Raw genomic sequence first — 21,120 nt, forward strand, 5'->3', positions numbered from 1 at the left:
CAGTGAGGGTTGCCCCTTTAATATCTCTCTGATGCTCACATCCTGTGCCAACAACGCTGTCCATATAGTAGGAAGTTGGCAAATCCCCACTGATAACTAAGTCCCTGTAGACTGCGACATAGTCTTTTTTGTTTTTAATAGATCTTAACTGGAGTCTAATTGCTTCACAATACTGTGTTAGCTTCTGTTGTACAACAAAGCCAATCAGCCATATGCATACATATGTCCCCATATCCCCTCCCTCTTGAGCCTCCCTCCCACCGTCCCTATCCCACCCCTCTAGGTCATCACAAAGCACCGAGCTGATCTCCCTGTGCTATGAAGCTGCTTCCCACTAGCTATCTGCTTTACATTTGGTAGTGTATATATTGTGACATAGTCTTTTGAATGCCCTTGGTGATAAGTCATGTGAGGCTAGTTTTGAATACTGGAAAAGTCACTTGAAGACAAATCTGATTTGATTTGTCTTTACTTGATTAGAAGAATGATCAAGCTAGGTACCTCCATTTGGTGTAGATGAGGATCATCATCGTCACTATAAAGACTGTTTTTCATCTTTCTCTGAAGTTTCCAAAATTTTTGATGCTTAAATGTACAGAAGGAGAGGGATAAATTTCATTATTTTAGACCCAGATTTCCCAAACTGTGTTCTGTGACACCTGCTGCAGATGTTCCCTTGGAAAAAAGAGTTCTGTGCTCAAAGGGGTCTGGGGAGAGCTACCCACGTTACCCCCTTAACGCCTCACTGCGCTCATTTAATGTATTAAAGGCTCGGAGATTCCTCTGCAAAGAAGACCCTTTAATTTTAACTAACTGTGTTTCCTAAATGTATTTGAGTTCAAGACACTGATTGAGAATGTCACATCAGTTTGCCTATCAGTCATGACAAACAGTACAGTTTGGTGGACAAGCACACAGACTTCTACGGGCACATAGCTTCACTTTTCTGAAACTCAGGCTCCTCTTCCACAAGGTAAAGGTTAAAACTTTACCTACATCACAGGACTACTCTAAATTCTAAATGAAATAAAACATGTAAGGAACTTACAGCAGTGACTGGCACATAGCAAGCATTCAGATAAATGGGAGCCCTTATTATTTATTAGTTGGGATAGATAAGATAATGAGGAGAGGATGAGGATGAATAAAATTGTGGAGGAGGGGAAAGGTAGTAAGGGCAGTGATTCCTCTTAACTGGGATGGCAAGCTGTTGCCTGGACACAGGAAATGTATTTTTAGCCCTAAGGCAATCTGGATTCCAGACAGGATCTCCAAGTACAGAACACCTGAAAACCTTTTCTAAAATATAAAATTCTTATTTTTAAATACATAGCTGAACTGGTGAGAAAGAGGAAGAAATAACAAGAAAGTACAAGTCCAAAGAAGAAAGTAAGCACTGGAACCACCTTTCACTGAGGGTCATTTTACAAGTCTCTAGTAGATGACAGTTTGGGTTTAATGGCCTATGCTCAAGTGGCAAAAGACAAATCCTGAGACCACTGCAATGTGAGAGGTTGTATTATAGACCACTGTATAAATTCAGGAGCCCCTAAAAGATAATGAGGTCAGTGGATAAACAGGAAAAAAAATTCATAAGAGGATGGGTCATGGGGACACTATAGAGCTAAGGCTATTTCAGCCTTAGCTCTAGATGAAGCAGAACAAAAGAAAAAAAAATCTCCCCTGATAATTCCTAACTCACCATGAGCCCACCCTCATGCAGGTTTGGAGCTAAAACTCATACCATTTAAGCAGCTTCAGGGTGATAGCATCATAAAACACCTGACAGAAGCAAAAACCAATCCTCTCTTGAAGAACACACTTAAAGACAGGCCTTAAGGATGCCAGAGGAATTGGTACACAATTTTAAAAGTCACTGAGCATATTTGGAAACAAGTCATCATCATCATGAAATAAATAAACTGTAGGATCAGCTTTAAACAGACAGCAGATGCTGGAATTACCAGATACCAAATACAAACTAGGTTTAAAGAACTGTACAAAAGTATTTAAAGTATCAAAATTGATGAGACAAAGTGGAAAAAGACCAAATTTTTAAATGTCTAAAGATTAAAAATTAATAGTTAAAATTTGAACCTCAATGGAAGGTTAAAATATTGGTTTAGACACAGATGAAAGGAAAACTAGTGACCTGGAAAATAGATCTGAAAAAATTACACAGAATGAAGCACTTTATTTGAAGGAGAGACTGACAAATCTACTACCATAGTAAGAGATATTAATGTACATTTCTCAGTAATTGATAAAGAAGCAAATGAAAAAAATGGTAAAGCTCTAGAAGATTTTACTGCATAGTCCCCCTGTTTGGATTTTCAGTTCCTGGGAGGGATGGTGTCATCAGCTGCCAGTCACTCAGCCCTTAGTGTAAACTATTTTACCTGGTTCTTCCCCTGTGATAGCTAGCTTAAAATGACTATAAGGGAAAGAGATTTTAAACATATCTCAAGCCTCTTTTCCTTCAAGAAGCCTTCCCACAAGACTCTCCTGAAACTAGACTTCAATAAGGCTTATGTTTCTGTGGCTTCTGCCTCTTAATGTTTGCTACTTTGCGTAATTCCAGTTGTTTTTTCTTTTATTTTTATTTGTCTTCCAACATAATACAAGCACATTATTAAAATTTTGCAAAATACAGATAAGGCAAGAAGAAGGAGAAGAAGAAAAAGGAGGTGAAGGGAAAGGGGAGGGGAAGGGGAAGAGGAGGAGGAAGAGGAAGAAGAAGAGAAGAAGGAGAGGAAGAGGAAGAAGAAGAAGAAGGAAAAAGGAAGAAGAAGGAGAGGAAGAGGAAGAAGAAGAAGAAGAAGGGAGAAGGAGAGGAAGAGGAAGAAAAAGAAGGAGAAGAAGAGAAGGAGGAGGAAGAAGAAGAGGAGGAAGAGGAAGGATAAAATTAAAATGACCCATGATCCCACTATTCATAGATAAGCATTGTTAGTGTTTTAGTATATTCTTTTCAGTTTTTTAATCTGTAATGAAATTCATTCACTGTTTAACACCTACCACATGCCTCACCCTGTTCTAGCATTTGGGCAGAAGTAGTGAAAAGTAAAGTTCCTATCCTCATGGCACTTACATTTTTTCTATATTTTCATGTATGTAAATATGTATACTTTTAATTTTAAAACAAATCAAGAGAAAAAAACAAATAAGATTATCAGTTAGCAATTATTCATGTTATTCGTGTACCTGTTACTTCCTCGTGAGGAATTAGATGGCAGTAATCATAGTATTCTTCATATCACCTGGCAGAGTATCTGCTTATAGAAGGCACTTAACCAAGTTCTGTGGGTCCAAAAGTTGAGAGGGTCAAAGGGAGCAGGGAAAAGGCAAGAGGCAACTGGAATCACGTGTCCCTCACATCTTTGGGCAGACCCTAGCATACTGGCAAGCCAGCTCCTTGGTGGGGGGCAGGGGTCCTAATTTGTAGTGTCAGCTGATTTCCATTGTGTAAATACTCCCACTTGGCCAATTTTGAGTTTCCAGTGTTACGTCTCTAAACACAAAGTTTAGAAAACATACTCGTTATTGACTCTTGTGAAGTGGTACAAACGAGCTCCAGCATATCAATGTCTGGCCCTGATAGAACCCTTACATCTTTCTGCCTCCCAGTTCTGATGGTGCCCTGGAGAATGGGACCTTCTCTCAGGAAGAAAAGAGGAGCGCAGAGAGAGGCTGGGATGCCAGAGATCAACCTCACCAAACCCTCCTTTTGGTCTAGTATGCTTTCCTTTTCAGAATCCTGTGCTGATCTCCAGATAATCAGAGAGTTGCCTAGAACAAATGAAGACCTACTCTGCGCAAGACCACGGTGCTGCATGGGATATAGAAAATACAGAGTCGTGATCCCCACTCTCACGATGTAGTTAGGGAAGAGGTCAGAACGATTGCTAGGTGATTAGTTTTAAAATTGTTAGATGGGAGGGAGGGAGACGCAAGAGGGAAGAGATATGGGAACATATGTATATGTATAACTGATTCACTTTGTTATAAAGCAGAAACTAACACACCATTGTAAAGCAATTACTCCAATAAAGATGTTAAAAAAAAAAGTGACAACTTAAATGAAAAAAAAAATTGTTAGAGAATGTATAACTGATTCACTTTGTTGTACACCTGAAACTAACACAACATTGTAAATCAACTATACTCCAATAAAATTTTTTAAAAATATATTATGAAAGTATTTCACTGTATAGCCATTCAGCTAAATGATAGCACTGATGCTTTGGATTAACCTCTTCTTGTCTTTTCTGCTGATTTACGTTTTCCTTTACATTTCAGCCACCTCAAAAATGCATTCAAAAGGACAATTAACAAAATTACATATTATAAAAAAAAAAAGGTAGAGAAAATGATCTCTCTCAGAGATAAGATTTTTTATGGAAGTCCAGATGCAGTATAATGAGGGCTCTCATGTCAGACATATGACATGACAGGATCAAAATCCTTACTCTGCCACTTGCAGGTTCTGTGATCTTAAGCAATTAATTAGTAAGTTCGTGTCCAGATTGTTATGAGAATTAAATAAGACAATGCATGGACAGTCATCACATGGTGGCTGGCACACAGTCAGTACTCAACAAATACTAGAGTTAATAACCGTACCGATATCAATAGTGTTTGTCATACGGCATGAACAAAGACAACAAAATAGGGGTTGTTTCATGGACTAGCCAGTAATCTAGTTTTCTCAGAATCTGTGTGATTAATGGAAGATAAGATTGGATAATTATTTGGGGAGGGTATTGAGAGCCAGGCTGAGGAGTTTGCACTTAATTTTATAAATGATGGAGAACCGGTAAAAATTCAGCGACTTCATCTGAGCTGCATTTTGGGAAAATCAAGCTTGAACTTTTGCCACTTTCACAGACAGGCTTGGTAGTTTCTGCTAATATCTGAGCAAATGAACAAAGTGTTGAGTGTGGTCACAGGACCTGGGCGGTCAGGACTTTGCTCTCCGGGATCTCCCTGTGGCCTCATCCCTGGGGATAACTTGCCTCCAAAGCAGGCAGCAACTATTTTCCTGGAATGATGCAAAGTCCTCTTTTCCCTCTCTTACTCTGTTATTTTTTGGCTCACGGAGTCACTAAATATAAACATCCTTGAAAAGGATCCCAAGCCAATTCATTCCAATGAGTATAAGAGTTATCTAGGAACTGAAGGGACATACTAAGACCCATCAAGATAAGCCCACTTCCATGTCACAGTCTGTAATATCTTTGACCAAGTTTTGGGGGGAACCAGGTCACTAACAATAGCTTTTCACATTTCTCATTATCTTATGTAAGAGGCTAGTTTTTCAAGTTTGTTGACACATGAAGCAAATAAGCTGTTAGAGAAGTCTGTTGCAAAACTCGAAACAAAATGTATCTCAAATAGTTTACAACCGCTGAGAATCAGGGGTTGGGAGGTGGCCCAAAAATTCCTGCTTCCTGTGGAAAGCACACTCAGCTCAGTGGGATACGTTCGTCTGGTTGTGATATGTAAATGATCTCCGTTGTGTATTTACACTTGAAATTTTCACTGATTCCTGTTATTTCAGACCACATACGCCCACACAACTATGGTTACTTGGAATCCTTGACTGGAATACATCAGGAGTAATCGGGCTGGTATGCCATCTTTTGTTGATAACTGGAAACTTTTGGACACAACACAAGAAGTTAACAGATTGCCCTGAACCTAGCCATATGCTTGAGGAGTTACAGCAACATAATTTTCTGCATATTTCTAGCTGGAACTCAAGAAGAACTTTGTGACTACTGCACAGGTCTAGCCCTAATGGTCTCCAGAATAGTATTTCATAAACAGAAACAAGATCCTTGCCTAATAAATTATTCATAGACCTGGTTGGGACCCCATATTGCACAAGACCTATTCAAAGGGCCTTTCTTTTATTAAACTACAGTCAGGCCACAGGGCAAAGATATAGGTTTCCATTGCAAGGCAAATTAAACACCCCCATGCAATTTATCATGTGTACTGATTGAAACTGGAGGGCTCAATGGGATGTTAAATATTTTCCACATTTGATTATAAAAATGAGAGAAGAAACACACATGGAGAGGATTATATTTTGGATGAAATTTAGGAAACCAAGGAGGCTTATTTTTTTTAATGTTATACCACATTTTCCTCCCCTAAATACTAGTGGAAGAGTCGTTTCTCTAGAAAAACCTATTAGATCAAAACTAGTCAGTCAAGATGAGGAGGCAAATTTGATTCACAGGCTACAGAAGCAAAACTCTGATTAAACATCGAAGATAAACACAATAAAAGCTTTTTAAAAATACCCCACAATACTGGGTATACATCAGAGAAAGCAAAATTTACGTAAAGAAAACATGGTGTAGGAATTGTTCAGATAATGTGAAATAACAGCATTATTAATATCAGATGAGGTCAATAAAAGCCAGGATGGTGAAAACCTTAGCTGGGCTTTGGGTAGGACCATAACTTAGTGGAAGGGAGGGACCATGATTAGTCTAGAGAGCTTAAAACTGAAAAACCAGAGATGAAGCTTCCAATCTCGCTTTGCCACTAACTAGCTATGTGATGTTATTCTTATTCTCTCTAATCTCAGTTTCCTTCTCAGTAAAATGAGGAGGCCAGCAATAGGCACATGAAAAGATGCTCATCATCACTAAGTATTAGAGAAATGCAAATCAAAACTACAATGAGGTACCACCTCATGCTGGTCAGAATGGCCATCATTAAAAAGTCTACAAATAATAAATGCTGGAGAGGGTGTGGAGAAAAGGGAACCCTCCTACACGGTTGGTGGGAATGTAAATTGGTGCAGCCACTATGGAAAACAGTATGGAGGTTCCTTAAAAAACTAAAAATAGAGCTACCATATGATCCAGCAATCCCACTCCTGGGCATGTATCCAGAGAAAACCATACTTCAAAAAGATACATGCACCACAACGTTCATTGCAGCACTATTTACAATGGTCAGGATATGGAAGTAACCTAAATGTCCATCAACAGAGGAATGGATAAAGAAGATGTGGTACATATATACAGTGGAATATTACTCAGCCATAATAAAGAACAAAATAATGCCATTTGTAGCAACATGGATGGACCCTAGAGATGTGTGAAGTAAGTCAGACGGAGAAAGACAAATATCATATGATATCTCTTATACGTGAAATCTAAAAACAGGGTACAGGGACTTCCCTGGTGGAACAGTGGTTAAGAATCCGCCTGCCAATGCAGGGACACGGGTTCGAGCCCTGGTCCGGGAAGATACCACATGCCATGGAGCAAATAAGCCCATGTGCCACAACTACTGAGCCTGCGTTCTAGAGCCCGCATGCCACAACTACTGAAGCCCACACACCTACAGCCCGTGCTCCGCAACGAGAGAAGCCACCTCAGTGAGAAGCCCGCACACCACAACAAAGAGTAGCCCCTGCTCGCCGCAACTAGAGAAAGCCTGCACACAGCAACGAAGACCCAACACAGCCAAAAATAAATAAATAAAAATAAGTAAATTTTTTTTTAAATGGTACAAATGAACTTATTCACAAAAGAGAAATAGAGTCACAGTTGTAGAAAACAAACTCATGGTTCCCAGGGTGGAAAGGGAGGGGAGGGATAAATTGGGAGATTGGGATTGACATAGACACACTGCTATATATAAAATAGATAACTAATAAGGACCTACTGTATGGCACAGGGAACTCTACTCAATACTCTATAATGACCTATATGGGAAAAGAATCTAAAAAAGAGTGGATATTTGTATATGTATAACTGATTCACTTTGCTGTACACCTAAAACTAACAAAACATTGTAAATCAACTATACTCCAATAAAAATTTTAAAAGGACTTCCCTGGAGGCACAGTGGTTAAGAATCTACCTGCCAATGCAGGAGAAACGGGTTCGATCCCCGGTCCAGGAAGATCCCACATGCCACGAAGCAACGAAGCCTGTGTGCCACAACTACAGAGCCTGCTCTCTAGAGCACATGAGCCACAACTACTGAGCCCACGTGCCAACTACTGAAGCCCGCAAGCCTAGATCTCGTGCTCCGCAACAGGAGAAGCCACCGCAATGAGAAGCCCGCACACCACAATGAAGAATCGCCCCCGCTCACCACAACTGAGGAAAGCCCGCATGCAGCAACGAAGACCCAACGCGGCCAGAAATAAATAAATAAATAAATAAATAAATTTTTTAAAAATTAAAAAGAAAAGAAGATCTGGTATATATACAATGGAATATTACTCAGACATTAAAAAGAATGAAATAATGCCATTTGCAGCAACACAGATGGACCTACAGATTATCATACTAAGTGAAGTAAGTCAGAAAGAGAAAGACAAATACCATATGATATTACTTACATGTGGAATCTAAAATATGACACAAATGAACTTATCTACAAAACAGAAACAGACTCACAGACATAAAGAACAGACTTGTGGTTGCCAAGGCGGAGGAGGAGTGGGGGAAGAAGGGAGTGGGAGTTTGGGATTAGCAGATGCAAACTATTGTATATAGAATGGATAAACAACAAGGTCTTACTGTATAGCACAGGGAATTATATTCAATATCCTGTAATAAACCATAATGGAAAAGAAAAGAAAATGAGGAGGCCAGGCTATATTATCTTTTACTCTCTCTACCCATGCTAAAATTCAACTTCTTGCTCTCTCTCTCTCTCTCTTTCCTCATATTTCTCATCTTACCTCACATGAAATAAACGTTTTTAAGAAAATCAAGAGTATTATCATTAATAGACTTTTTAAAAAATTTTTAGGCCAGGCTGCACAGCATGTGGGATCTTAGTTCCCCGACCAGGGATTGAACCCGCGCCCCCTGCAGTGGAAGCTCGGAGTCTTAACCACTGGACCACCAGGGAAGTCCCAATGGGATTTTATATTGAAAGCTTTCTGCAAACAAATGGCTTCATTCTTTTTTTTTTAATTTATTTATTTTATTTATTTTATTTTTGGCTGAGATGGGTCTTTGTTGCTGCGCACGGGCTTTCTCTAGTTGCAGCTAGCGGGGGCTACTCTTTGCTGCAGTGCGTGGGCTTCTCACGGCAGTGGTTTCTCTTGTTGTGGAGCATGGGCTCCAGGCATGCAGGGTTCAGTAGTTGTGGCACACGGGCTTAGCTGCTCCGCGGCATGTGGGATCTTCCCGGACCAGGGCTCGAACCTGTGTCCCCTGCATTGGCAGGCAGATTCTCAACCACTGCACCACCAGGGAAGCCCCATTCTTTTATTCATTCAACAAAAATTGATTTCAAAGCCCAGTACCTGTTGTGAACCAGATACTCTACTACTCCATAAAAGGCTTCCCATGTAAAATGTAAAAGTGAATAGGACAAATTACCTGCCCTCAAGGAGTTGATAGTCTGCTGGTGGAGACATGCATAATCTTAATAAAAGGTACAAGCAAATGATAGAGGTAAGCAACAGCAAACTTTGGGAGGATGAAGAAATGATATCCCCTCATTAGATGGGGAAGGCTTCCTAAAGGAGGAGACACCTGAGCTAAAGGATGAGGAGGGGTTAGCTCTTCTAGTTAGAGAAGAAAGATGGCCAAAGTACAGAAGAGCAGAAGCAGAGAGAATTACACACAGCTAGGAGTCGCTAGAACATAAAGCACAGGGTAAGGAAGGACAGGACAAGAAGTAAGCAAGGACTGGGCTTCCCTGGTGGTGCAGTGGTTGAGAATCTGCCTGCTAATGCAGGGGACACGGGTTCGAGCCCCGGTCTGCGAAGATCCCACATGCCGCGGAGCAACTAGGCCCATGAGCCACAACTACTGAGCCTGCGCGTCTGCAGCCTGTGCTCCGCAACAAGAGAGGCCACGATAGTGAGAGGCCCGCACACCGCGATGAAGAGTGGCCTCCGCTTGCCGCAGCTAGAGGAAGCCCTCACACAGAAACGAAGACCCAACACAGCCAAATAAATAAATAATAATTTTTTAAAAAAAGAAGTAAGCAAGGACTAAGATAATGGAAATCCTGGTTTTTTATTTTAATCTAGATCTACTGATTCAGAATCTCTTGGGATGAGGTCTGGGGTTCTGCATTTTAAGAGAAATATGCCAGTATTTCAGATACCACCTAAAGTTTGAGAATCATTTGTGTTAGGTGCTTTTACATCCATTATTTTTACTTAATTTCCACCACAACACTATGAGATATGGGAGTTGGGGTTCAAGGAAAGATTTCATTCCCTAGGAGAACTGACGAGAACAACACACATATTATGCACTGAATAAACACTGGGATAGATGAATAGACGACTATCTCAGGAACAGAGAATAAAACTGGGACTTGGGTGCCAGAAATATGCTTCAAAATGGAGATTTAATCTCTAAAAGGCAGAATACCCAGGCAACAGACTGAAGTATAAGATCAGATATAATAAATATGAGCAGTTGAAAACACCTCCAACAACCTCAGTTTCTATTCTGTAAAATGGGAATAATAAAATCTTTCAAAGTCCATGTAGACTCTGAGACACTGCCCTACTTGCAAACTAATAGACTGGCCTGCCACAGTTTCAAGGGTGCTAGTAGAAGACATAAAATTCCTGGGCCAGAGGCAAAGGACAGTTACTTAACGGCAACACCGGTAGCCAGAGGATCAGCCATGTCTGTGCTGGCTCCCCAAGCCCCATTTCCCACATGGAGATGCAAAGAAGGTTGTGTTACAAAAGAGGAACCCTGAGTTTAAGGAACGTGAATCATTTATAATGGTCAATAAACATGTCTGTCCTTTGCTCTGACAGGAAACACTATCTCTATCTTCCAAGGCTGTTTGTTATACAAGCATCCTTCAAAAGTTAGTCTGGGGGACTTCCCTGGTGGCGCAGTGGTTGGGAATCCACCTGCCAATGCAGGGGACATGGGTTCGAACCCTGGTCCGGAAGATCCCAAATGCCCCAGAGCAACTAAGCCCGTGCGCCACAACTACCGAGCCTGCGCTCTAGAGGCCGGGAGCCACAACTACTGAGCCCACGTGCCACAACTACTGAAGCCCACATGCCTAGAGACCGTGCTCCGCAACAAGAGAAGCCACCACAATAGGAAGACTGCGCACCACAACAAAGAGTAGCCCCCGCTCACCGCAACTAGAGAAAGCCCGTGCGCAGCAACGAAGACCCAAGGCAGCCCAAAATAAGTAAATAAAAAATAAAATTAAAAAAAAGTTAGTCTGGAACAAAGGGGAACCAGTGCCTTGCCCACAAGATGTGCAGAAATGCAAAAGACCCTCAGAGAATTGTCTCCTCATAATATAGACTTTACAGGATGATACAATAGTTAAATGGTTTAAAGCATGTAAGTTACTTAACAAAGTGTTTAGAATGCAGAAATAGCTCAGTAAAAGTAACTGCTGTTATTACTGTTACAGTAATTGTCATTTTGGATTTTGTTGCTGTTATTACACATTACTCCCATTACAGCTGGTTCATGGTTTACCCACCAGCCTATAACTTACCTTAATCAGGAAGAGGACTGATCCAGGAACTTGGAGTAGGGAGGCTAAATGGCCTGCAGTGGGGCTAAATGGCTGAGGAAAGGAGAGTAAAAAGGGCAGAGTGGACATTAGAGATACGGCCCTTGGGCATCTCAGTGGTGACAGCATGATCAGTCCTCTGCAACCTGTGATAACAGGGTAAGTGACAAATCTGGTGATTGTTGTCAGAGGCTTCAACCTCTATTATTTTGTTTCCTTCTCTATCCAAACAGAATCTGAAATTTCCTAACACAGCATCCCCCTACCTGGAATACCTTCCCCTCCCCTCTCTACCATCTGTTTTCTGGAAGGTGACATATAGTAGAGAGAACCCAAGGAGTCCTGGACTTGATTCCAAGCTTTGCAACTTATGAACACTTTTTAAAAAAAATACAAAACAGAGTAACTGACATTTAAATCTTTTGTATTTCCACTACCCAGGATAAGCTTTAGGCAAAGTGATGAGTTTTGACATGGTGCTTCAGTCTCTTTGAGGTCCAGCCTTTGGTGGCCACTGCCCAGGGGATGGTGGGCCTAGATCTGCCCTTCAAGGCCTAGAATATAGGTCTTCCTGCTCCTTTACTCTGCCCAGGCCATTTGGAATTTGTACTCCTTGTTTAGCTTCCTCACAGGATTCAATCCTTCCCATAAAAATACCTAACAGTGCTTTCGAGTAGCTCTAGTATGCTGCTAATGGCCAAAACTTTCAACCTACCTAAGAAGCACAGGTCAAATGTTTGGTGACAGTCTGGCCTATTTATAATTTGTCTATCACAATGTATTATCTTCAGAAGTTATTCCTGGACTTGTAAGTCATTTCCCAGTAGGAATGGTTCTTTTCTTCTTGGTTCATCGTGACGTATTTGCTTGCTTCCATTGCATGTAGCAGGGTCCGTGCCTCTGACATAGTATGACATTTTAGAATGGCCAGTAGGCTTGGAGTCAGTCTGGATTCAAGACCCAGCTTTATCACTTCCTAGTTCTCTGGGAGGCAGCATCTAGAAAGGACGTACTCAGGCAGCCATGGGTGTGAATCCTAGCTATTCACTAAGTAGGTGGCTTCTGGCTGACCACATAAACTTTCTGAGCCTCGCTTTTCCCATTTATAAAATAGGAAGGATAATACCTACCTAGTAGAGTCTTCTGTGAGTTCAATGAGCTGTCATGCCTGCCACAGTGCTTGTCACGCTATCTCTGAGGACTGTGGCAAACTGGGGAATGTGTGTTTCACCTAACACATCCACCTCTCCAGCCCATAGTTACCCGACACGAGGACAAACACATATTAGTAGACCTTCCTTTTTTTTTCAGAAGGAGTCAGAAATCTGGATTTTTAGGTAAATGCTCTCAGTTTTTAAATATTGGGTCACTAAAAAGCAAGCACATACAGAAGCAAACTTGTAGCCCAAACAAAATATTTCTCTGAGTTTAGTCCCGTCTAACCGACTAGGAGACTGTTCAATCACATTCACTTGATATCACTTAAGACCTGAGTTTATATTACTCCTTACTTCTTTTTATTTTATTGTGTAATTTTCAGTGCTCAAGTTCTGTCTCCAGTTATGTCTTGTTAAGCTATTTGAATAAGATATTTGAGAGCAGGGTTGGTCTCCTGCTCAGGAAATAGCCTCAGTTGGTAAACTCTCCTTTGGGTTATTTCCTTTACGCTTTTGAAATGGCTTGCTTCCCTCCAGAAGACTTGTCTCTGCCATGACACAGGAATACAACAGCTGGCTGCCTCCGGGAGGTTGAAAATAAACAGGTTCAGAAGCTCCAAGGACAGCAAATGGGCGTTGTAGGTGGAGAAACAGCCCAAAATAAATACAGCTGTTGAGGCAGAAAATTCTATTTACTTTGACTCTTTTGAGGTCTACACTGGAGGAGGGAGAGTTGCTAACCCTGAGACTTTTCATAGACTGACCATGGAGACCTCACTCAGGGGCTGTTCCCAGTGCTAAGCACATTTGTATTAGTCACTCAGTACATACTTGATGATTAACAGATCGACTAAGTATCTCATATGATGGAGGACATTTTAACACAATGAAGATGATGGGTTAAATGTCTCTGCACTGGAGGGACTGTGTTAATGTCTTTTCTGGTTTGGAATATAACTCACATTGAATATTCTTTAACAACTAGCTTTTGTTTGCCATGTAGACATAATAATACAGACACTAGCTTGGGAGGCAGAAAATCTGGGCTCTAAGTCTTAGTTTGCTAGCCAGCTGTATGACCTTGGTAAATCACTGCAATACCCTGGGCCCCAGTTTCCTCAACTATAATGGGAAGATTCGGAGAGATCTCCAGGGGGAGCAGTGGAAAGGGTATGGGACGGGGGACCAGACAGTCCACATGTACGGCCTCGCTCTTATCATTCTTTCCTGTGAGAACTTGGATGGCAAAGAACATGATCTCTGAATCTCTGTCTCCACCTCTGCCTCACAGGACTAATCAGTCTCCTTCCTGATGCTGCAGCTGTGATTTAGAGAGTAGAATCGAAAGGAAAGTGCTTTGAGAACGGACATACAGGCATGAACATTGGTATCAGCCAGACCTATTTTTGAATCCTTACTCCACCACTTGTGTGTGCTTATGAAAAGGTGACTTAAGATCTTTAAGCACAGGGAACTATATTCAGTATCTTGGGATAAACCATAATGGAAAAGAATATAAAAAAGAATGTATATAGGTGTATAATTGAGTCACTTTGCCATAGAGCAGCAATTAACAAAACATTGTAAATCAACTATACTTCAATTAAAAAAAATATATCTTTGAGCATTTTCCTAATTTACAGAGTGGAAATCATAATACCTACTTCATAAGGCTGGGTTGTTGTGATGATTAAATTAAGTGAAGTCATGTAAGGAAAGTGCTAGAACAAGGCCTGGCACAAAATGCCGTAAGTAGTCATTATTATTTTTAGTAAAAGAAAAATGACATCAATAGAAGCTCTCTATTCTATAATTATATGATTCTGATTACCAACCTTCTTTTTTACACACTGATCTGGACCAAAATTGTTTCTCTCCCTTTACAAAAAAAGAAAAGAAAAAAAAAAAAGCATCAACAACAAAACAGAAACTTATCCAGTCTAAGCTGAGCGTGATCCCAGTTGTTTTCTGAAGCCAAGGAGAGAATAGAGTCAAGATTTCCAAACATTCTGGCCCAAGTTTAGCCTGCCCTACAAGGACCTGTCCCGCTGAGGTAGAAACTAATGGGAAAGTTTCCTCCAGAGAGAAAAGAGCACATTCTTTTTTTGTTTTCCAGAAGGAAGCCCATGGAAATACTTGGGTCTGTAGTGATCCAGGAAGCAAAAGTAAAAATCCCAGACAGAGGCTGTTGCAGATTGTGTTCTCAGGGCAACATTCCAGACTTCTGTAAAATCCAGATCACAGGAGCGACTATCTAAATGGCTCTCCAGACCTTGCCAATATCACAAGGTACACCTGAAATCAAACTGCATCCAGATGGCGAGAAATGAGTTAAACTCTCCACAGAAGACAACTGAACTAATTTATTCACTGATTTACTCGTTCAAAACACAGCTCTTATGACTTAATAATAGGCACTATGCTAGATGCTACAGCCATCAACAGGCAAAGTCCCTTCTCTTAGTAATGATCTAGAATATAAAGATTCTCACACATATCACTCTAAGGGCTTTGTAATGTCAGGGCTCTAGTGAGTAAATATTAAAATACATGAAACAATATTAAATGTATCAACTCTACTACAGATACCTTAATGCTAACAATCTATCTCCCACAAAAGGGAAAGACTAATTATATACATAAACATGCTCATGGAGCTCTTTTTTTTCCTTTGGCTGTGCTGCACAGCTTGTGGGATCTGTTTCCCGATGAGGGATCAAACTCCGGCCCCATGCAGTGGAAGCAGGGAGTCCTCACCACTGGACCTCCAGGGAATTCCCATGGAGTATTATTTACAGTAGTGTTAGTGGCAATATAAATGTCCAAGAAATTGAATAATGGTACAAAAAGTTGGGGTGTGTGAAATAACGGAATAATATGCAGACATTAAAAACGATGTAATTATGAAGACCACCAAGATGAAATTTTCTTATTCACTGAGATGATAGAAATAATACAAAATTATGATGTATCAAGGACATTCAACATGGGGTACGATTACATATTTGAAAAATATACCTTTGTTTCTGAATAAAGCCTGGAAGGGAATATAAAATATTTGTTATTTTATAAGGATAGTGGAATTTGGGGTGATTTTTCCTCTTTTTCTAGACTTTCTAGAGTGTTATTACATGTGTAAGCCAAGTAAGAGGTTAATGTATGCTGTGATTTGAGTAATGGAGAAAATGTGTCTTAACCTTATAAATATTTCCTTCAGCACCATATCACTGAATACAAGGTTTATCAGTTTTTAATTCTCTTTCAAATCTGGTCCCTTTCTGCATTGACACTGCTTTAGTTCAGCTTCTCAGTTCACCTGACTCCTGCCATAGCCTACTAAATCACCCACGTCTCCATTTGCAGACTTCCCAGGTGTTTCTGCATTCAACTAAAATACTTACTGTCCTCAAATATTCTGTCCTGGTGATGAAATGACCTTCCCTCAACACACCAGACATGCACATGTATATCATGCCTGTGTCTCAGGTTGCCATCATCCCTGACATTGGAGATGCATGTACAATGCATAAACAAACAAATTCCTTCCCTATATTTCACATATCCTTTCTTTGGCATGACTAATTCTGAAGTCCTTCCATTCATACTTGGGAGGCAGAAGCATTACTACGTAAGTCTTCAGGTTCTACACAGAACATCTAATACATTTCTGAAGAATTAGACTAAGGTGAGGGGACTTGTTATACAAGATATAAGTTTAGTTAAAAGCCAAAATAAATAAAATAGTGTGGGTACTCTGTTCCTAATAATGACTGAGTAGCTCCTATCAGACTAACTCTCCACATATACGAACTAAAATTCTAGAATAAATATAAAAGACAACTTCCTGAAAGAACTGGAAAGCAACAAAAAGCAGGTAGCTTATACGTGGAATCTAAAAAATGGTACAAATGGACCTATTTACAAAACAGAAATAGAGTCACAGATGTAGAAAACATACTTATAGTTACCAAGGGGGAAAGGGGGAGGGGAGGGATAAATTGGGAGATTGGGATTGACATATACACAGTACTATATATAAAATAGATAACTAATAAGAACCTACCATATAGCACAGGAAACTGTACTCAATACTCTCTAATGACCTCTATGGGAACAGAATCTAAAAAAGAGTGGATATATGTATATGCATAACTGATTCACTTTGCTGTACACCTGAAACTAACACAACATTGTAAATCAGCTATACTCCAATAAAAATTAATTTAAAAAAAGAAATGTCTTTCAAAATAAAAAAATAATAACAAAATAAAAGCAGGCAGAAACTGGGTAGGAGTCTACACTTAGATAAAGGTAACAGAACTGGGTGAGTTTTCCATTTTCAAGTGGATTTTTATTTGAGGGCAGGAATTAGTTGGCTGAAACTCAGTCTGTAATGTCAGTGGCTTGAAAAACCAAAGGACAGAGTTTGGGCAGAAACAACAGCTAAAAACTGAGGGGAGAAATCCAGCAAAGAAGAGAGCTGAAAAGGGAAAGTCCCAAATTCTGTATATAAATTCTTCCCAAATCTCTGGCTGATCCCTGAACTGTGCATGTGTGGAGCAGACTCTAAGCAGCTCTGCTAAGGCTAGAGTAGTTAAGCAGAGATTTCACCTGCAAAGTAGACGTATTGAGGAGTCTGAGTTCAGCAAAGTTAATTGCCTGCAAAATCAACATTCTCAGAGGAATATAACAGAATTCAGAGTCTACAAAATATCTTTACAGCATCCAGGATATAATTCAAAATTGCTAGACATATAAAGAAATAGAATCATGTGATGCACATTCAAGAGAAAAGGTAATCAGTGGAGACTGACTGACCAGTTGTTAGAATTAGCAAAGATTTTATTGTAAGTATCCTCAAGAACATAGAAGAAAAACATTCAAATGAATGAACAGTAGAAAATCCTCCAGCAGAGAAACAGTAACTATTTTTAAAAATGGAAATAGTAGAATAAAAAAATATGTCCGAAATTTTAAAATAAGAGATTTTTCTCAGAAATAGATGAAATGACAGGTAAAACAGAAAAAAAAAAAGCCCAGGGCTTCCCTGGTGGCACAGTGGTTAAGAATCCACCGCCAATGCAGGGGACACGGGTTCAAGCCCTGGTCCGGGAAGATCCCACATGCTGCGGAGCAACTAAGCCCATGTGCCACAACTACTGCGCCTGCGCTCTAGAGCCCACGAGCCACAACTACTGAGCCCACGTGCTGCATCTACTGAAGCCCGCACACTCTAGAGCCCGTGCTCTGCAACAAGAGAAGACACCGCAATGAGAAGCCCGCGCACTGCAAAGAAGAGTAGGCCCCACTCGCTGCAACTAGAGAAAGCCCGCGTGCAGCAACGAAGACCCAACACAGCAAAGATAATAAATAAATAAAACTAAGTAAATTTATAAAAAAGCCCAGAAGCAAATCCATGAAAGTGCATCAACTTGACATATAACTAAACCGACATTAAAGATCAGTGGGTAAAAAACAGACTACTCAACAAACTATATGGGATAAATGGACATGCATACTGAAAAACAAAATAAACAACAGCAAAAAAAAAAGGATCGCTCTCTCACACCATATGTAAAATCAACTCTAGATTGATTAAAGACTTAAATGAAAGAGGCAAAACTTTAAAAATTTAAAGGATAATATAGTAGAAAATTTTCATGACCTTTGGGAAGTTAAGGGATTCTTAAGAAACAAAAAGTACTAAAGTTATAAATTGATAAATTCAAACATATTTTTAAAAGTTTAAAGCTAGATACAATAGGGTGAGTATGGACTATTCTACCATTTTTATAAGAAAGAAGAAAAAAGAGTGTGTATACAGAAGCAGAGAAAAGATAGACAACAGATGAAAATGATTATCTATATGGAGTAGAGTAGTTGGAAACTGGGTGAAGAGTGAAGAAATAGGGATCAGGACTTCTCTGAGTAAATATATATATTCACCCATAAAACATGTAAATATTATAAATATTTTTAAGTTAAATCAAAATGGATTTTTAAAACCCAAACTCTAAAATTGAATACAAACAAAAACAAATGACTCTACCTATAAATCAAGTTGATAGAACACTTAATCACACAGGGAAAATAACTAATTCAAGTAAAATTTGAACACAATTCTCTGTTCACACTTACTATGATACAGTCTAAGGATAAAAAAAGAACCACAAAGAAAATTTGAACTCTGTTTAGTAGTTTTGTTTTGAATAAGGGTACTGGTGGCATTGTTCTAATACTGTTTTGTGTGCATTTCAGGGTAGAGAAAATCAGTAAATACTGTTCACAGTGTTATTTGGGAAGCAGGGTTTTCATAACGGGAGAAGGGCAATACAAAAATGGAATGGGAGAAGATAAGAAACACTGTGGCATTGGATTTGAATTAGATGTATCAGTAAAAACTCGTGATTTTTTAAAAAGGTAATTTCCTAGTACTGTCCCTGAAAAGAGTTAGAAATAATGAGGCACCAGTAGTAATAAGCACACCTACAGGCCAGATATTATATTCTAAATCTCATTCCCCACCAAAAGGAACCAGAACTCCTTGGAGAAATGGTTGATACCAAGTCTAGGACAAGGAATGTACAAAGTAAAACTGAAACATCACATAGTGCCGGAAGGCAATTATGTGCTTAAAGACTAGTAAATTCATGTTGTAACCAGCAACAGAGCTATTTTCAAAAACAAAAATTATTTGGAACGGTAACATGTAAAGGGGACAAAAGCAGAACTGTGAGACAGGTGGAGGGCTCAGATCCCTGATCATTCCCCCTCCATCTGATCTCCCATCCCCATTCAATGCCAACCCCTGAGACCCACAGTTTCAGAACCACTGGTCTATTGAGAAGAGCCCAAGTTTAAATGGCTGGAGACTTAGATTCTAACCCAAATTTGGCCAAACATTAGCCAAATGGTCTTGGATAAACATTTAGTCTCTCTGGGCCCTATTTACTTATGTGTAAAGCAAGGCTAGAGCTACTAATTTACCTATTTCACAGTTGCTGTGATGATCAAAGAAGAGGATAATTGTGAAAATGCTTTGAAAGATTAAATAGAATGGTTCTATACTAGTGTAATTTACTACACCTCATGAGGCGTTTAAACCCATTCTTGTACACCATTTGGCAGCTGTCATTCTTAGCAGTCAGCAAATGGTAATGTGGCAGTAAGGGATTTTTTGATACATATCAGGGAAAGATGGAGTTTCCTGTCCAGTCTTTCTTTCATCAAAATTTACTAGACATGAACTGTGTGAGGCATCTGATAGCACAAAGACAAAGATGCAAGATTGGGATCTCAAGGAGTTCACTGCCAATAAAGGAAAATTAGCACAAATAAAATATTTGCAATGTAGTATAAGCACAATGCTGGGAACATTCGTATTACATTTACAACCAGAAGACAATGCAAATAGCAATGCCAGGATTCGGGGTAGAAGGGTAGCAAGGAATACTGCATAGAAGTGAAGGTGCCAACATAGTAAATCAGCTGGCAAAAATTACTGACTACTAACTTGCATGTAAAGATGGCACACTGAAAACATGCACCTACTTTCACTCATCCTTGAAACCCCACTAAAGTGGTAACGTGGATTGGCAGTATAGCTAAATGATATAATATAAACCAAGAAGGGTTTATACCAGCAATTCACACTGTGTTCTGGTTTAACACTTGAAAATAATCAACCAATGTAATATGCCATTTTAAGAAGTTCAAGAAGAAAAACAAAAATTCAACAGATGGAGAAAAAAAGTGGAAATTCAATATTCTTTTGAAGTTAAAAAGAAAAAGCTCAGCACACTAGGAATAGAATGGATCCTCCTTACGTGAAAATAATAAATAAAAATAAAGTTAAAAAATCCATAAGCAGGGACTTCCCTGGTGGTCCAGTGGGTAAGACTCTGCACTCCCAATGCAGGGGGCCTGGGTCCAATCCTGGTTTGGGGAACTAGATTCCGCATGCATGCCGCAACTAAGAAGTCCACATGCCGCAACTAAGAACCCCGCATGCTGCACCTAAAGATCCCACATGCCGCAACAAAGATCCCATGTGCCACAACTAAGACCCGGCACAGCCAAATATAAATAAATAAATATTTTCAAAAATACAAATAAAAACCCATAAGCAAACAAGTTTTAATGAGGAAACACTGAAAATTATCTGTTCAATATAAGGAACAAAATAAGGATACCACTGTCCCACTTCTTGTCAACATTGCCCTAGGAGTCTTAGCCAAAACTATGAAGCAAGACAAAGAAATATGATATACAGAGGGCAGACAACAGAAGCATGAAGAACTACAATCCTGCAGCCTATGGAACAAAAACCACATTCACAGAAAGATAGACAAGATGAAAAGGCAGAGGGCTATGTACCAGAAGAAGGAACAAAATAAAACCCCAGAAAAACAACTAAATGAAGTGGAGATAGGAAACCTTCCAGAAAAAGAATTCAGAA

At 39.7% G+C, this 21,120-nt stretch overlaps 1 protein-coding gene across 4 annotated transcripts in view; it reads right to left on the minus strand.

The window, feature by feature from the left end:
- Window positions 1-21,120, minus strand: part of LOC309635801 (uncharacterized protein) — a 102,317-nt gene that overhangs the window by 33,015 nt on the left and 48,182 nt on the right. For 3 of the 4 annotated variants that reach the window (XM_082407515.1, XM_082407514.1, XM_082407516.1), the window contains exon 2: window positions 11,488-11,651. The exons of the other annotated variant lie outside the window; for it this stretch is intronic. In XM_082407515.1, coding sequence (XP_082263641.1) covers window positions 11,488-11,651 — 164 coding nt within the window. The remainder of the gene's footprint in view (window positions 1-11,487; window positions 11,652-21,120) is intronic. 4 annotated transcript variants of the gene reach the window in all.

Source organism: Balaenoptera borealis, assembly GCF_965194805.1.
Source record: "Balaenoptera borealis genome assembly, chromosome: 10".
NCBI classification, from domain to species: Eukaryota; Metazoa; Chordata; class Mammalia; order Artiodactyla; family Balaenopteridae; genus Balaenoptera; species Balaenoptera borealis.